Here is a 19,599-nt window from a genome sequence, read left to right on the forward strand (position 1 = left end):
ATAATCGTTAGTTAATAAATACTGTATATAATACATGCGGAAAAATACTGAATAAAAATTGACAAAAGGAGTCAAAACAAACAACAGAATAACATCTATAATAATAAGTAAGTCAATGTGTTCTAAGTACAAAATGTTTTTAATAAAATGTCAAAAATGACACAGAATATACAGTAATAATATTTAATTTGATATCTCAACTGAATAAGTTAGATGCTGACTTGTGGTTTAGAAAATAGTTGTACCCAAAATAACATTTTACAATAAACAATCAACTGTTGCTTTGTTTGGTAGTATATATAGTATTTAAAAGGTAAACAACACCATCGTAACAATCATTATATGGAAGTCAAAATCAGATGTCAATGTCATAAGTGCTCCTTTTCAGAGTGTATATACAATGTTTAATATAAACAAAACAAAAAACATACTTCAAAAAATTCCGTTACCCTTTCTAACATGTAAAAATAAATAAGGAAAAACCCTTCATTCTAAAAAAACATCACAGCTACCTATGTGTCAACTTAAGACTTGGGTTCAGTATTACAAGTGGCAGATTCATCTTATAACATGTTTACCTAAGCAAAACACAAACATAAGTACAATTTTAATAAAGCTGCTATCTCGCCTCCCCATTCTAACAGTGTTTACTAATGCAAAACATAAACAACAATAATTTTAACAAGCATTCTGCGAGTACTGCTAAAGCAATACATGTCCCCTACGGGGCCCAACACATTTTTGTATCTCTTAAGTTCAAGGGCCATAACTCTGTCAAACATGGGTGAATTACCATGAAAGTCAAACTTAATCTGTAAAGGTACCTGATAAAGCTGTACACCAAATTTCATTGTGGAGAAAAATGTCTGGATAACTACATGTGGGACAGACAGACATACTGTCGGACAGAAGGAATGAGATGAAATCTATATAGTAACATCCAGTTGGACTGGTAGGGGACTAATAAATTAAATCCACATTTGTTTTTGCTTTCAATACAAGCCCCATTGTCATCGCTTTATAACATACAGCTGAAGTTTTAATAATACTCCCCATTTTACGACCCTTTTATATCCCATATATTACTTACTAATGCAAAATACAAACATAGCTAGTATTTTAATAAATCTGGCTAATAAACTAACTTGATGACAGATGCAAGTGTCACTGTCATTGCTTTAGAACACTAAATAAGTGATAAACCGAGAAGTAGGACACTTTCACAGGTTTGTATTGTCCAAGTTACATAAGAGCCATGTTACGTCACGTGCCATGCTTTATCCTGCTGTTGAGGGGCGGGATATAGCCCAGTGGTAAAGCGTTCGCTTAATGCATGGTCGGTCTAGGATCGATCCCCTTCGGTGGACCCATTGGGTTATGTCTCTTTCCAGCCAGTGCTCCATAACTGGTGTAACAAAGGCTGTGGTATGTACTAACCTGTCTGTGGGATGATGCATATAAAAGATCCCTTGCTGTTAATCGGAAAGAGTAACCCATGAAGTGGCAACAGCGGGTTTTCTCTCTCAATATTTGTGTGGTCCTTAACCATATATCTGATGCCGTATAACCGTAAATAAAATATGTTGAGTGCATCGTTAAATAAAACATTTCCTTCCTTATCGTGCTGTTGACAACATATCACTTATTTGGTCATCATATGCTCAGGGCTCGATATATACCAATAGCACCGACAGCAATCACCATAGTTACGACATAAACTGCTAAAGATTACAGGTTTTACCGATGGCAGTTTCTTTTCCATATATATATATATATATATATATATATATATATATATATATATATATATACAGGGCTCGCGCTGTCGGTAGCCAAATTAGCCATTGGCTAATTTTTACAAAAAATGGCTAATAAAATTTGCAAGTGGCTAAAATTTTGGCTAAGCCATTTTTTGTCTTCTGATGTGAACAAACGGTTACATAATCTATCCGACACCTCAAACATAATAATAATACCAAATATTCAATTAGCGTAATGGCGATCTCGCGACCGGTAACAAAAAAATGGTGTCATGTAAAATCAGCGTAGGCCTTATAATGTTTGCTTATTTTAATAATCACGGTTATTAATTTTAACGGCATGCATTCAACATGTATGACAGCAATGTCTGGAAGATCTGTAACTTGTTATTTTTACTTTGTAAAATCTTTGAACCAAAGTAATAAAAACAGCCCGACAAAGCGTGTCAATTGTAATACACATGCCAGTTCAGGGCTGAAAGACGTGTAGGCTATATCAAGTGCAGAGTTCAGCCAGACCGAGCGAAAACAAAACGTTCGCTAGGCTGGTTTGTGCGCTTCATGTTAAACCAAAATGGACATGACGAATACCAATCAAATAGTTCGCGAACGTTAGGAAGAACGTTCCTTGGCTGAACTGAGGACAGCTCTGGGTGCGAATATACGTCACGCTTCAGAGTCAGCCGACACCCGCGTGTCAAGAGATATTGTTGCGGACATTAAACAATACGATTACGCAAAAGAAAATCTTGATGTAAATTTGTAGAAAAAAACATAGTTGTTCGCATCAATGAATACCTAACTGCAGTTTTTGTTTATTCCTTTGTCATTGTTAATTTCGTACCCATGGTCGAGAGCACGCATGCAGATCGCTATCGCGGGAAATGAACATTCAGTATTTTAAATACTATTTATACAAATTGCAGTTAAATGTACACTGAATAAAAGTAGTTTACAATAATCATATTTGTTAGATAATTTTAGCTATAAATTTGTAAGACTGTGAGGTGACATTTAATAAGTTAGCTGGATTTTAAAAAGACCGTACATTTTAATTTTATTAAACGTTTTTTTTTTTTTCGTTTTAAAAAAAAAAAAAAAATGGAGTATACTGTGAAGTCGGTATTCTTAGCCGAGGTATTTTGCAAGCAGAAATCACAAGCATTTAACACGACGCTGAAATCAACAGCAACAACATGGCACAAATTATGAAATTGTTTGGGGTGGGGAATTGATGGGTCACTTAAAAAAAATAAAAAAAAAAAAAAATAATAATTCAAATTAACATAAAGATTGCTATTTAAAAAAATAATGAGCTCTATATAAAAAAAGCTCTCATATTTTTATTTGGGAAAAAAGGAAGAAAGAAAAAACAACCACCCACCCCCATATTTCTGTATGTTTGTTAATTTAATGTCATAAGCCTTAGAAGCACCCCACTCCCGCTGAAAAAAATCGAAGTAATATATTAACTGCCCCTACCCCCATTTAGGTTTTGTTATTCCTATTTATTCCAGTTTGTACACAATTAGCTGAAAAAGATACATTTTCTTATTCATATATAAATACTCTATACAGTACTGCGTAAAACAAATTTGGCTAAAGCATTTTCAATATGGCTAATAAAAATTCCATTTGGCTAATATTGTGGCTACAGATATTTTTGATCCAGGGTGAGCCCTGATATATATATATATATATATATATATATATATATATATATATATATATATATATATAAATTACTGCCATTAGAGATAATTTTTTGTTTTTAATTTTGTATTTATTTGTTACAAAAGTTACTGGTTTAAAACTGCCGTACCTAGTAGGCTGAAAATTGCCACAGGTGAGCATTTTAGCTATGGCAAAAATCATACAAAATTGCAATTGGTAACAAATTCTTATGTTCAAGTCCTACGTATTCTGTTAACACAGAGTGAAAATGAGAGATCTATAGCAATTAATGTAGCTTGAATACAATCTAATTAAAATTAGCTCCACTATTACATGTGGATCTAAAGACAGCCAGTTGGAGCTCATGTCCACCAATCAAAACCTTACTTGCAGAATCCTGCCAGTGATTTAAAAATAATTTGAAAACATTCCGAATTATCCTGAGGGTATACGACATGTTTCGTGTGAATTATGAATGCCTTAAAACATGTTTTATTTTATAAAATAAATAATTTGTAATGTAAAATTGAAGACTGATAACCCACCCCATACGTATTGGTATGATTCGCTGTACTGCGGCCACTAACATAGACTCGCCCGATATTTTTAGAATTTGTATGCTCCCAAATAACGTTATAAAAGGCGAAGTGTGATTGGTCAATATTTAAATTATTATTTACAGACGAAATGTTACCTGGACATTGGGGACTACGCAGTGTTGTTAGCTTTAAATCACTGGCAGGATTCTGCAAGTAAGGTTTTGATTGGTGGACATGAGCTCCAACTGGCTGTCTTTAGATCCACATGTAATAGTGGAGCTAATTTTAATTAGATTGGCTTGAATACAATGAGCTGTTTTCGTTGGTAGGAAGGAAGGGTATTTGTAAGTTTGGTTTTAAATATACAGACATCCAAATGAAACTATACCAATACTCAGGCATCGAAATAAGTTGAGGACAGTCGTTCAGGTTACCGGGAGGTTACCACATGTAAGAATAAATATTTCAACGTAACGGTAGTTTCATTTCCAAACGTAAACCAGGCAATGCATTCCGGACTTCTGCATTTCATTTTCTCATCAGGAATTGCATCGATGTTCGTGCACAAGTCACTCCGCGTTTAAGCAGCGTCCACTAGATGAATTTACATCCGCATTTCATTTTTTTTGTATGAAATTGCACCGATGTTCGTGCGCCCTTGTGCAATTGCAAGCAATTTCGGCAATCCGCGTTTAAGCAGTGCCCACTAGATAAATTTACTTCCAGATTTCATTTCTCGTACCGATGTTCGTGCACACCATTACAATTTTAGAACGACCACGTAGTAGTAACAGGAATTCAATTCTAACTTTCAAATTGTTGTGGTAACCTATAGGTTACCAGACTATATTTTGAGGTAACCTGTAAATGGGTTACCAGACACAATGCTTATTTCGATGCCTGAATACTCCGAAAGACTACTGAAGAAAAACTACAATATGCTGGATGTTTAAAACATATATTCATGAGAGTGGTGTTTTGGTATGTTGGGAACAAAATTTCATTCCATAAAAGCAGAAACATATTTAACCAGCATTTTATTTAAATTATTCAAATTATAAAGGAAATTAAATAAATATTTCTTGTTGTAGTTTCTTTTTAACGTCAGGATATATGGGTATATGTGACCATGTCTGCGAAAAAAGGCAACAGATGTAAAATGATTTCATTCAAAGAAAACGTTGATTAAATATCATGTGCAATTGCACACTCAAATCGTGTTAAAAGTGGACTTCTTATTTGGTGTCATGGGCGTCTGATTTAGAGGAGTTTCACTATATTTTAAAGGGACATTCCTGAGTTTGCTGCAATTTTTAAGATGTTATCGACTAACAGAGACTTTTTAACGATTGCAATTACATGTCAAATATATCTTTCTGCATAAAATATTAGTGGCTGTATATTAAACATGTTCCTAATCATTCTAATATTTGTACTAGGTTAAATTTCATTTTATTTCCTAAAAAATGATTTTTTCGTACATACGAAATCCAGTTTGGGCTTCTTACAAATATTAAGACGACCAGAAACACATTGAACATACAGACACCGATATTCTAAACAAGAAAATATATTTAATATGTAAGTTTAATTGTAGAAACATTTTATTAGTCGGAAACATCTTACAATGCAGCAAACTCAGGAATGTCCCTTTAACTGCTCAATATAATATATTGTAAACCTCTTTACATATGGACTCTTTTGAACACATGGGTGAGACATAGCCCAGTGGTAAAGCACTCGCTTAATGCGAGGTCGGTTTGGGATCGATCCCCGTTGGTGAGCCCATTGGTCTATTTCTAATTCCAGCCAGTGTACCACGACATGCGATCCTGTCTGTGGAATGGTGCATATAAAAGTTCCCTTGCTACTAATGGAAAAATTTAGCGGGTTTCCTCTCGAACACTAAATATAACCAAATGTTTGACATCCAATAGCCGATGATTAATAAATCAATGTGCTCTAGTGGTGTCGTTAAACAAAACAAAACAATTTTTTTAAAATGGTGGCAACTCTAATCATAATTTACATATACATGTGAGATTCCAGTCATCACATATACCTTTGAGTTAAAATAGTTGGACACTGTACTCTTATGAGTACTGGCTATCAAAAACAATTATGGCTTCAGATCACACTAATTTGAGCATAACAGGCTTTTTGTCTGTTCTGGGTACACCAAGGTCTGTTTAGTGCAACAACGTTACTAACAGCTGGTACACAGTTGTACATATTCATAAATGCATTTCAAGTAATTTTAATCTAATCACAGCTTAACATTCCATTAATTTTGAGGTGAAATGCTTTGAGGTTTGCTTATTTATACTTCATTTGGGCTTGTTTAATTTGGGCATGCTTATTCTGGGCCCACCCTTTCAATGGTCTCAGCTTTGGTGCAATCTAAAGCCCTGTTGTCGTCTATGGGATTTCATTTGGTGGTATACACCCTGTACACTTTTTTTTCGCAGACAAGGTCATACATGTATAAGTTTAGCTGTTGTTAGACATGCAAGATGTTAAAAGTGACGTACTATTTGTGGAGGTCTTCTTTGATCTGTTGGATGATGAGGCGCACGGCACTCGACCCGCTACTCGACAGTTTGATGATCTCCTCGAATCTCTCCAGCAGCAAAACGTTGTTCGTCAAACCAAGGGCACGAATCTCACTGAGAATCAACGGCAGAGTTGTCTGCTCTTTGCAGCTCAGCTGAGACACCAGATAGTCCATGGAATTCTTAGCTTCAGTCTGAAACAATTAAAGTTAGTTTTGTTTAACGACATCACTAGAACACATTGATTAGTTAATCATCGGCTATTGGATGTCAAACATTTGGTAATTCTGACTCGTAGTCATCAGAGGAAACCCGCTACATTTTTCCTAATGCAGTAAGGGATCTTTTATATGCACTTTCCCACAGACAGGAAAGCACATACCACAGCCTTTGACCAGTTGTGGTGCATTGGTTTGAACGAGAAAAAGCCCAATCAGTTGAATGGATCCACCGAGGTGATTCGATCCTGTGACGCAAGCACCTGAAGCGAGCACTCAACCCACTGAGTTAAATCCTGACCCTTAAAGAAATAAAAAATTAGATAATACACAATAAAGGGACTAAAATGTCATGACTACGACTATAGCTCAAAAACTATAATATTAAAGAACGATAAAACTAAATAGTAAAAAAAAAGCTCTAAAATATGAAAATATTTCACACTGTCCAAACACTAGGATATGTGGCTTTAAAAAAACCCCAGACCTCACCGTTTAAGGGGAACTGTCACTCTTGCTCCCCATCTCCAATGTTAGAGATTAAAAATTTGGGGGTATCCCAGTTGGATACTAACATTTCAAAATCTGGTATCCCACCTGAGAATTTAGTATCCCACTTTTAGATATGGTTACCTGACATTCAAATACAGCAAGCAAGCCAATTTTAATTTTATAAAAAATAAAAAAAGGCTGTATTGGTTGAAAACATTTTATAATGGCTACTTGCCTTTTTAATGTTTTTATTGACTTTGGAATTACTAGGCCTAATTAAGGAACCCTTAGACTGGAAGGAAACATCCCAACAAAAACAATAGCCACTTAGCGGTTCACAGTCTTTTGCTATGCCGCTATTGCTCCAGTGTAGCATTAGACTGGGTACAAGTTGGGAGAGATATTATTATGGTGTAGAATTGGTCTGGGTACAAGCTCGAAAATACCATTGTTTCAATGAAAAATAAACACTCAGGATTAAAAAACACAACATTATATGGTATCCTGGCAGGATACTGGGTTCTTACTGGTATCCAAAATTAAATTCTGGTATTCCTGGGATATCAGGATACCAATAATCTCGAACTCTGCATCACTACCCCGAGACTAGTTCAAAAAGAGTAATTTTTACCTCCCCGTAGCATGTTAATTTATATTGTATCATTATAGTAATATCTTAAATGGCTTCCCACAGTCTAAGTTAGGGAATCAAAAAGTTTGTTTTGTTTAACACCACCACTAAAGCACATTAATTTATTAATCACTGGCTATTGGATGTCAAACATTTGGTAATTTTAACATATAGTCTTAGAGAGGAAACCCATCACATTTTTCCAACAGCAGCAAGGGATTTTTAATATGCACCATCCCACAGACAGGATAGCACATACTACAACACAGCCTTTGATATACCAGTCATGGTGCACTGGCTGGAACGAGAAATAGCCCAATGGGCCCACTGACGGGGATGAATCCAAGACTTGACTTCACATCAGGCGAGCGCTTTACCACTGAGCTATGTCCTGCCCCAGATAGGCAAGTTAAACAAAGTTTGGGCTATTACAAATGATAGGACAATGGAAAACACATGTGTGGGCACTGACAAGAAAGAAAGAAAGAAATGTTTTATTTAACGACACACTCAACACATTTTATTTACGGTTATATGGCGTCAGACATATGGTTAAGGACCACACAGATTTTGAGAGGAAACCCGCTGTCGCCATTACATGGGCTACTCTTTCCGATTAGCAGCAAGGGATCTTTTATTTGCACTTCCCACAGGCAGGATAGCACAAACCATGGCCTTTGTTGAACCAGTTATGGATCACTGGTTGGTGCAAGTGGTTTTACACCTACCCATTGAGCCTTGTGGAGCTCTCACTCAGGGTTTGGAGTCGGTGTCTGGATTAAAAATCCCATGCCTCAACTGGGATCCGAACCCAGTACCTACCAGCCTGTAGACTGATGGCCTAACCATGACGCGACCGAGGCCGGTAGGCACTGACAATGCACACATATTCAATATGTAATTTAAGTCAGTAAATTATAGGTAGTACTAAACTAAATAACATCCGGCTGGGTCAAACTTTTGATAGAGCAGTTAATACCATAAGTCCTATCATTGGTGATAAAAGTATGAATTTTTGTTGCAAACAAAATTAGTTTCATATTTGCAAAAAACATGTATGCAATTTTATTTCATTTAATACCATTATGTCTGGTACCACTGTGTATGGGGTACCTGTAAAAAAAGTACTCAAATTTTGTGCGGAACTAGGGTAGTCATAGATGCTACCTGTTATCCCTAAAATGAGCAGCTTAATGCCCAATTTTTTTATTTACTTTAAGGGTGAGGGGTGATAGTATTTATATCTGTATATTTATGTTGTCTGAAACACTGCATGTAGGAGTTTTAGCCACATATATGTTACTATTGTTGTCTATATGATTTTTTATTTTTTTTTCTCACAGAAACCCTGTTACAGTAAGACCTGTCCCCAACCAGGGTGAATATAAAGGACAGGCGGTCAGCATGACCGTGATATATTACATATAACAGGTTTTCAATAAATTTTAAAGTAACTTGAGGAATAGCTCTAGAAGCAATATGCTGTCTATAGGATTTGATTTGGTGGTATATACCAGGGTAGGAAACTCACATAAAAAACCAACAGGTAGCAAGGATGTTAAAATAATTCGCACCTTGTTGACTGTTCCGACAGCACCAACTATCTGAGCCACCAATGGCATCAACATGGGCTGTGTTTCCACGGTTTTCTTGATTGGGTCCAGGTGGTCAACAAACGCTGCTGGATTGGCCGTCGCCATGTTGACAAAGATCGACAGAACAAGAGGTCCAAACATGGAGCTTTGTAAATACTGAGATAACACTGGAATGTGAGGTTCAAGAATCTAAAATATAAAAAAAGGGAAAGAAAAGAAATCAACTTATTTCAGTAAAAACAGCATTCACGTCCATAAAGAGTCATGTGCAACACAGTTACAGGTAACACCTAATAGGATATAACCACTGAAAAGAACTAAAATCTACCTCGCCCCCATTTTTTTTTGTCCTGGACAGATCAACTATATGGCAAGTGACATACATGTATATCCAGGACTGATATACAAGCAGGGCTTAAAGATTATGGTAGCCCCACTCTCATGGCTAGTGATTTTCAATGTTGGGCTAGTAAATAACTACTATTGAAATGCCCGACGGCTAGTGAAAAAAATTGGTCAAATGTTCTGGTTGTCTATTTTGTAAATAACATCCTGTCCCACCCCAACCCCTCCAATGTTAGTACTTTTAAGCTCTATCTCCCTCTTTAGGTGACATATCTGATTATTACTAGTATTTAGTAAAATTGTATTAAGAAAAGTAGGGCTAGTGAATTTTTAATCATGGCTAGTACATTTTTTAAATCACTGATTCCATGGCTAGTGGATTTGATAAAAATTCTAGAAGCCCTGACAAGCACGAAAATAAATAAGAATAAATGAATGAAATGTTTTATTTAACAATATACTCAACACATTTTAAGTACGGTTATATGGCATCAGACACAAGATTTAGGACCACAAAAAAAGAAGAAGTTTGTTTTGTTTAACAACACCACTAGAGCACAGTGATTAATTAATCATCAGCTATTGGATGTCAAACATTTGGTAATTCTGACGTGTCGTCATCAGAGGAAACCCGCAACATTGTTTTATTAGCAACAAGGGATCTTTTATATTCACTTTCCCACAGACAGGAAATCACATACCATGACCTTTGACCAGTTGTAGTGCACTGTTTGGAACGAGAAAAAGCCCAATAGGTTGAATGGATCCACAGAGGTGGTTCGATCCTGCGATTGCAAGCACCTAAGGAAATAATGATGGAGGAAACCCTCTGCCACCACGCAATGGGCTACTGTTTCCCATTAGAAGCATGGGATCTTTTATATTCAGCACACTTACAGACAGGATAGTACACATCACAGCCTTCGTTACACCAGGTGTGTAGCACCGGCTGGAACAAGAAATAGTTTTACCATTGGGCTAAATTCCACCCCCTGAATAAATGAATGAGACTAACTTTTGGCTTTCTCTTGGTGACACACATGAATGATTGAATGAATGAATGAATGAAAGAATGACTAAATGACACTACTTACTGTTGGCTTTTTCTTGGTGACACACATGAATGAATGAATGAATGAATGAAAGAATGACTAAATGACACTACTTACTGTTGGCTTTCTCTTGGTGACACACATGAATGAATGAATGAATGAATGAATGACTAAATGACACTACTTACTGTTGGCTTTCTCTTGGTGACACACATGAATGAATGAATGAATGAAAGAATGACTAAATGACACTACTTACTGTTGGCTTTCTCTTGGTGACACACATGAATGAATGAATGAATGAATGAAAGAATGACTAAATGACACTACTTACTGTTGGCTTTCTCTTGGTGACACACATGAATGAATGAATGAATGAATGAATGAAAGAATGACTAAATGACACTACTTACTGTTGGCTTTCTCTTGGTGACACACATGAATGAATGAATGAATGAAAGAATGACTAAATGACACTACTTACTGTTGGCTTTCTCTTGGTGACACACATGAATGAATGAATGAATGAAAGAATGACTAAATGACACTACTTACTGTTGGCTTTCTCTTGGTGACACACATGAATGAATGAATGAATGAATGGATGACTAAATGACACTACTTACTTTTGGCTTTCTCTTGGTGACACACATGAATGAATGAATGAATGAATGAATGAATGAATGAATGACTAAATGACACTACTTACTGTTGGTTTTCTCCTGGCAATACACATGAATGAATGAATGAATGAATGACTAAATGACACTACTTACTGTTGGTTTTTTCTTGGCGACACACATGAATGAATGACACTACTTACTGTTGGTTTTCTCTTGACGACACACATGAATGAATGAATGAATGAATGAAAGACACTACTTACTGTTGGTTTGCTCTTGGCGACACACATGAATGAATGAATGAATGAAAGAATGAAAGAATGACTAAATGACACTACTTACTGTTGGCTTTTTCTTGGTGACACACATGAATGAATGAATGAATGAATGAAAGAATGACTAAATGACACTACTTACTGTTGGCGACACACATGAATGAATAAATGATTGAATAATTGAATGAATGAATGAATGAAAGACACTACTTACTGTTGGTTTTCTCTTGGCGACACACATGAATGAATGAATGAATGAATGACTGAGAGAGACTAGTTGGTTTTCTCTTGGTGACACACATGAATGAATGAATGAACGAATGACTGAGAGAGACTACTTACTGTTGGTTTTCTCTTGGTGACACACATGAATGAATGAATGAATGAATGAGAGATTACTTACTGTTGGTTTTCTCTTGGCGACACACATGAATGAATGAATGAATGAATGAACGAATGCCTGAGAGAGACTAATTACTGTTGGTTTTCTCTTGGTGACACACATGAATGAATGAATGAATGAATGAATGAGACAGACTACTTACTGTCGGTTTTCTCTTGGCGACACACGTGAATGAATGAATGAATGACTGAGAGAGACTACTTACTGTTGGTTTTCTCTTGGCGACACACCCCAAGAGCTGTATGAAGCAGATCCTCTCGGTGACGTCACACTTGGTGAGCAGACTGACGAAGTTGTCAACCTCGCTGTCGACAGGGTCCGTGTTCTGTACATAGATCTGTGGCATCACCTGGCTCAGCAGGTAGTTGCCTGGCAATGAGAAAAGAAAGGAAAGGAATGATTCATTAATGTTTATAAAAAAGACAATTTGTCACATCTAGCGTATATCTTTTAGTTATAATTCAGAATATTACCAACTTGAAGCACAGAGTCTTTTGTATGCACTTTCTAGGGCTAGCTTTGGCAGTCACCAAATCTGCCAATTGTGAACTTAAAAAAAAAGAAGAAAAAAATTTGACGAAATAATGTTGTTTAAAAATTGACATTTTATCAGAAAATAACTGGGTTTCTGACATTTTTGAAGTTTAACAGATCATTTGTTGAAATGTTGAAGTCACCCAGAGCTAGCCCTGCCTTCCAACAAACACAACAGCACATACCACAACCATTTATACACCAGTCAAGGAACAATGGTTGGAACAGGAAATGGCCAACTATGTCCACTAACAAGGCTAGCTCTGAGATTGTAGACAATTTCACCAAATTAAAATAAAATTCGCCAGCGGTGTTTAAAATTCTCAACTGGCGAATCTGGCGACTGCAAGAACTAGCCCTGACCAAGAGGGACTGTTGCAATAAATCAGCCCACTATAACTAAGTCATATCACGCCCCAGGTAAAACGGAGAAGACACTCACCTTTGAGTATACTTGTAACAAGTAGTGGGATATGTATGACGAGAAAGTCTGCGTTGTCGATGGCGGCAAGTGAGAGGTAGCTGGAGACGTTGCGGCTGAGGTCCGCGTTATCACTGTTGAGAAACTTCACTGCAGCGGGAATGGCCAACTTCATTACCTCCCCCTTGTTGTAGTACTATGAAATGAAATAATTAAACGTTAAGAAACTTCACCGCAGCAAAAATGGCTAACTGCATTGCCTCCCCATTGTTGTAGTACTATGAAATGAAAGACTTAAACATTAAGAAACTTCACGGCAGCGGGAATGGCTAACTTCATGATCTCCCCCTTGTTATAATACTTTAATTAAATTAATTAAAAGTTAAATTTCACCGCAGCAGAAATGGCTAACTGCATTACCTCCCCCTTGTTATACTGTTACTGCAGCAGGAATAACTAAATGCATTATAATACTGTAAAATGCAATTAAAATGTGGTTCACTCTAGCAGAAATAGCCAACTTCATTACCTCCCCCTTATTGTAACTTTATTACAATAGTGGCAGTAATGCTGCGTTCATTTGCTGATCAGGCAATTGATAGGCAATCTGCAGTAACTCCAGTGTCACAAACATACACACACACACCTCCAACTCATAATTGCACAAATGATTTGTCTTTGTTCCCCCATTTTTCCCCATGCATTTTGAAGATCGAGACGGAAAATCCAACCCCAGTTCATAAGTTGTGTTCACAGGTTATTTTGCCCAACGAACGCTCTACACAACTTGTGAATTGGGAAATATGATACCCACGGTTTCTAATAAATGCAGGGCTATACCCAGGAGAGTGGGCTTGAACTAATTGAATATAAACACAAAAATTAATGAGGTCAGGGGGGAGTGGGGGAGAAACAATAGCTACTTCATTACTTTCCCTTCTGTAACACTATAAAAAGACAATCCTATTGTATCGGAGGCGATACTGACATAAAAAAGAAACGCACTATGAAAAGACGAAGGTGATAATGACAGAACTAAAAGCACCACGAAAAGACAACCCATGAAAGTTTGTTTTGTTTAACAACACCATTAGAGCACACTGATTTATCAATCATCGGCTATTGGATGTCAAACATTTGGTAATTTTGATATATAGTCTTAGAAAGGAAACCCGCTAAATTATTTCATTAGTAGCAAGGGATCTTTTATATGCACCATCCCATAGACAGGATAGCACATACCACGGCCTTTGATATACCAGTCGTGTTGCACAGGCTAGAACAAGAAATAGCCCAATGGGTCCACCGACGGGGATTGACCCTAAACCGACCGCGCATCAAGCGAGCGCTTTACAACTGGGCTACGTCCTGCCCTGACAACTCATGATATCGGAGGAGATACTGACAGAACTAGACGCACCATGAAAAGACAACTCATGATGTCGGAGGAGATGCTGACAGAACTAGACGCACCATGAAAAGACAACTCATGATGTCGGAGGAGATACTGACAGAACTAGACGCACCATGAAAAGACAACTCATGATATCGGAGGAGATACTGACAGAACTAGACGCACCATGAAAAGACAACTCATGATATCGGAGGAGATACTGACAGAACTTGACGCACCATGAAAAGACAACTCATGATATCGGAGGAGATACTGACAGAACTTGACGCACCATGAAAAGACAACTCATGATATCGGAGGAGATACTGACAGAACTAGATGCACCATGAAAAGACAACTCATGATATCGGAGGAGATACTGATAGAACTAGACGCACCATGAAAAGACAACTCATGATATGATACTGACAGAACTAGATGCACCATGAAAAGACAACTCATGATATGATACTGACAGAACTAGATGCACCATGAAAAGACAACTCATGATATCGGAGGAGATACTGACAGAACTAGACGCACCATGAAAAGACAACTCATGATATCAGAGGAGATACTGACAGAACTAGACGCACCATGAAAAGACAACTCATGATATGATACTGACAGAACTAGATGCACCATGAAAAGACAACTCATGATATGATACTGACAGAACTAGATGCACCATGAAAAGACAACTCATGATATCGGAGGAGATACTGACAGAACTAGACGCACCATGAAAAGACAACTCATGATATCAGAGGAGATACTGACAGAACTAGACGCACCATGAAAAGACAACTCATGATATCGGAGGAGATACTGACAGAACTAGACGCACCATGAAAAGACAACTCATGATGTCGGAGGCGATCTTGACATGGGGTGGATCCTCATCTTTCTTCGACTGGGTAAGATTGTGTCTCTGACAAACCTCCAGTAATCCAACAAGCGCCGATGCATGTTTCTCAACACTGTTCGTCTCCCTGGCAACACAAACAAACAAAAATCTTAATTAACAGGATTACATGTACATACAGTTTTGGCACTAAATTCACCAATTGCAAACTGGCAAATTTAACCTTTAAAGGGACATTCCTGAGTTTGCTGCATTGTAAGATGCTTCCGACTAATAAAACATTTTTACGATTAAACTTACATATTAAATATACTTTCTTGTTTAGAATATCAGTGTCTGTATATTCAATGTGTTTCTGGTCGTCTTAATATTTGTAAGAAGCCCTAACTGGATTTTGACTTCAAATAATTTCGTACGTACACAAAAATATACTGTAGGAAATAAAATAAAATTTAACCTAGTACAAATATTAGAACGATCAGAAACACGTTTAATATACAGCCACTAATATTTTATGCAGAAAAATATATTTGATAAGTAATTACAATCGTTAAAAAGTCTCTATTAGTCGATAACATCTTAAAAATGGCAGCAAACTCAGGAATGTCCCTTTAACGTAACGAAAGACATGTAATAATTGATATTTTGTCAAAAATATAACCGACTATTTACAATTTATTTTATAATTTGGATAAAACTACAATTTTTCTGAAAGGTTTTACTGATGGAAAGAAACAGATACATCAAGAAAGAAAGTAATTATTCATTTTTTTTTTTTTTATCATACGTGTAGCTGTGTTTTAAAATAGCTATGTTTTAAAGTAGCTGTGTTTTAAAATAGCTATGTTTTAAAATAGCTGTGTTTTAAAGTAGCTATGTTTTAAAATAGCTGTGTTTTAAAGTAGCTGTGTTTTAAAATAGCTGTGTTTTAAAATAGCTATGTTTTAAAATAGCTATGTTTTAAAATAAACTAAAAAAAAGGAATTAAGCCATGGATGTAATCCTGTGTTACTTTATTGGAATGGTTAATCAATTATACAAATCTTCCAGGGGGATGATGCATATAAAAGATCCCTTGCTCCCAATCCAAGAGAGTAATCCATGGACGGGCAGTGGGCTTCCTCTGTGACAATCTGCATGCTACAGAACCGTATGGCCAACATCACATAACCGTAATTACAATATGTTGAGTGTGTCATAAAAAAGAAGAAGTCCTTTCTATTTTCCTTCTTCCTAATCAAATTACCTGATAGCGGTGGTTAACCTAGTGATACAAATCTCCACCAACCTCTAGTGCAATCATTAATGTTTAATCAAATTACCTGATACCGGTGGTTAACCTAGTGATATAAATCTCCACCAACCTCTACTGCCGTCATTAATGTTTAATCAAATTACCTGATACCGGTGGTTAACCTAGTGATATAAATCTCCACCAACCTCTACTGCCGTCATTAATGTTTAAACAAATTACCTGATAGCGGTGGTTAACCTAGTGATACAAATCTCCACCAACCTCTAGTGCAATCATTAATGTTTAATCAAATTACCTGATACCGGTGGTTAACCTAGTGATATAAATCTCCACCAACCTCTACTGCCGTCATTAATGTTTAATCAAATTACCTGATACCGGTGGTTAACCTAGTGATACAAATCTCCTCCAACCTCTACTGCCGTCATTAATGTTTAATCAAATTACCTGATACCGGTGGTTAACCTAGTGATACAAATCTCCACCAACCTCTACTGCCGTCATTAATGTTTAATCAAATTACCTGATAGCGGTGGTTAACCTAGTGATACAAATCTCCACCAACCTCTACTGCCGTCATTAATGTTTAAACAAATTACCTGATAGCGGTGGTTAACCTAGTGATACAAATCTCCACCAACCTCTAGTGCCGTCATTAACGTTTAATCAAATTACCTGATAGCGGTGGTTAACCTAGTGATACAAATCTCCACCAATCTCTACTGCCGTCATTAATGTTTAATCAAATTACCTGATAGCGGTGGTTAACCTAGTGATACAAATCTCCACCACACTTTGGTCATTGTCGTTTATCTCGTAGTCTGCAGTGTCGACAATCTGGCAGATTTTCTCGACCACGTCTGATAGATCCTTCTCTATAGCGACGTCTTCGAGAGAGAACAAGTCCCCTGCCTTCGACAGATCTTTACGAGTGAGCACTTCAGCAAACAGTTCATGCATTTTGCCATCTGCAACACAAAAACAACTTATCAGGGCTTCGAGTTTATGGTAGCCCCACTCCCATGGCTAGTGATATTCATGTTAGGTTAGTAAATAACTACTATTGCCATGCCCAACGGCTAGTGAATTTTTTTTGTCAAATGTTGCAGCTAAGTCTGTTTTGTAAATATGAATATCTTGTCCCCACCCCAAACCATCAATGTTAGTGATTTTAAGCTCCATCTATCTCTTTATGTGACATCTGATTATTATTATTATTTAGTAAAACTGTAATAACTTAAAAGTAAAGTAGGGCTAGTGAATTTTTTATTGTGGCTAGTGGATTTTATAAAAATTCGAGAAGCCCTGCTTATTTTTCAGAAATTAATTTGTTTGTGGAGTGCAGGGCACAATATTTCATACTTATCAGTAGTGATGTTCCAGTGATCAATCAAAATATAATATATATATATATATATATATATATAATCGAAAATTGATCGGTTTAGCTCTATCGATGTGATGATCTTTTATAAAAATCCATAACTGATTGTGTGGGAAAATATTAACTCTTCCTCAAGTTTTGATGCTGGAATTGATGTAACAATTTTGGGGTTGCAACTTCTGCAATTAAGAAAATGTACATAGGAAAAAAAACATGCCGTTGAAATTTTAAAAAACATATAGTCCAAGGCAGTAACATGCAGTGGCGTTTTTACTTCTCCATGGCAGGGGTTAGGTTGTAGTTAGTTTTCATGTATACAAAAATAAAAAAGATAATAAATAGTTAATGTGGCACTAATGACCAGGCCTGGTGCTTAAATTTTTTTAGGGTCAAGACACTAATGTCGTGACAACGCCATACAAATTGTAAGTGTGTGACATCATTAGAGATTAACCGGCCTTGGTGGCATTGTGGTTAGGTCATCGGTCTACAGGCTGGTAGGTACTGGGTTCAGATCCCAGTCGAGGGATGGAGTCTGGACTCTAAAAGTTTTATAAGCACGGGCCCACTTCCCAGAGATTAACGGCTCAACCACATCTCACTAACCACTTCCGCACTGTCCTGGACAAACAGCCCAGATAGCTGAGATGTGTGCCCAGGACAGCGTGCTTGAGCCGTACTTGGAAATAATCAACTCAGTTTTACTCACACAATCGTGACAATGTCAATGGCAGAAGAAAACTGCAAAAAGGAAAGTGCATTTAAAACGCTACAGTTAGTTCAATAGTTCATCAAGACAAGATAAACATCTCCGGCACGATATGTATTATTGTAATGTTATAAATGTCAAAATGTTAAAAAAAACGGACCGTAGATGTTTACGTTGGTGAACTATAGACATAGTATCACAGCAGTGGTCTGTGGAGTTTTTTTTTTAGATCACTATTAAAGTAACATCCCACTGAAAACCAATGAAATAAGAAGGATATTAAACCATGCTAATTTTAAGTTAAATGTCAAACAAAGTAATACAAACCACACAACCCGATTTCATCTAAGGAATACACCTTTACTTAGCAATCAATTTCTAAAAACCACAATAAAAATAAACAAGAAAACAGGAAACTCAAGAGGAAATGCATTCCAAGGGGAGATAACTAGGTCGTCTTTTCACATTCGGAATACTTCGTCCATGTCCGTATTTTGAGGTCATTCGGAACTCCCTTTCGGGAAGTTCTCGTTGACGATTCCACGAATTTGACAACAGAAATCTTTTGGAATCTTTTAAATTCTATCCAGAATTAATTTTAAAGTTTTTAAAACACTTTGATTTGAATACAAAGTTTTAAAATATACTTACCTTGATATTTATATTGTATTATATTTCCCCCCACAGCTCTTTACAATCGTTTAAACCAGGGCTTCTTGATTATGGTAGTCCCACTTCCATGGCTAGTGATATTCAATGTTGGGCTAGTAAATAACTACTTTTGCCATGCCCGACGGCTAGTGAAAAAAAGTTGTCAAATGCTGCATTTGGTAAATATGAATATGCTGCCCCCAATCCCACCTCCAATCTTAGTGTTTT

General features: G+C 36.6%; 1 protein-coding gene across 1 annotated transcript in view; it reads right to left on the reverse strand.

Annotated features, from left to right (window-relative positions):
• The window catches only part of LOC121389961 (ventricular zone-expressed PH domain-containing protein homolog 1-like), a 45,505-nt gene extending 26,354 nt beyond the window's left edge, over nucleotides 1-19,151 (reverse strand). The window contains exons 1-7 of the mRNA XM_041521639.1: nucleotides 19,048-19,151; nucleotides 17,379-17,595; nucleotides 15,355-15,499; nucleotides 13,136-13,310; nucleotides 12,365-12,528; nucleotides 9,441-9,650; nucleotides 6,505-6,719 (exon numbers count right to left, since the gene is read on the reverse strand). Coding sequence (XP_041377573.1) covers nucleotides 6,505-6,719; nucleotides 9,441-9,650; nucleotides 12,365-12,528; nucleotides 13,136-13,310; nucleotides 15,355-15,499; nucleotides 17,379-17,587 — 1,118 coding nt within the window. The 5' untranslated portion in view covers nucleotides 17,588-17,595; nucleotides 19,048-19,151. The remainder of the gene's footprint in view (nucleotides 1-6,504; nucleotides 6,720-9,440; nucleotides 9,651-12,364; nucleotides 12,529-13,135; nucleotides 13,311-15,354; nucleotides 15,500-17,378; nucleotides 17,596-19,047) is intronic.
• Nucleotides 19,152-19,599: the final 448 nt, after the last annotated feature.

The sequence above is a fragment of the Gigantopelta aegis genome, chromosome 15 (assembly GCF_016097555.1).
Source record: "Gigantopelta aegis isolate Gae_Host chromosome 15, Gae_host_genome, whole genome shotgun sequence".
Taxonomy (NCBI): domain Eukaryota; kingdom Metazoa; phylum Mollusca; class Gastropoda; order Neomphalida; family Peltospiridae; genus Gigantopelta; species Gigantopelta aegis.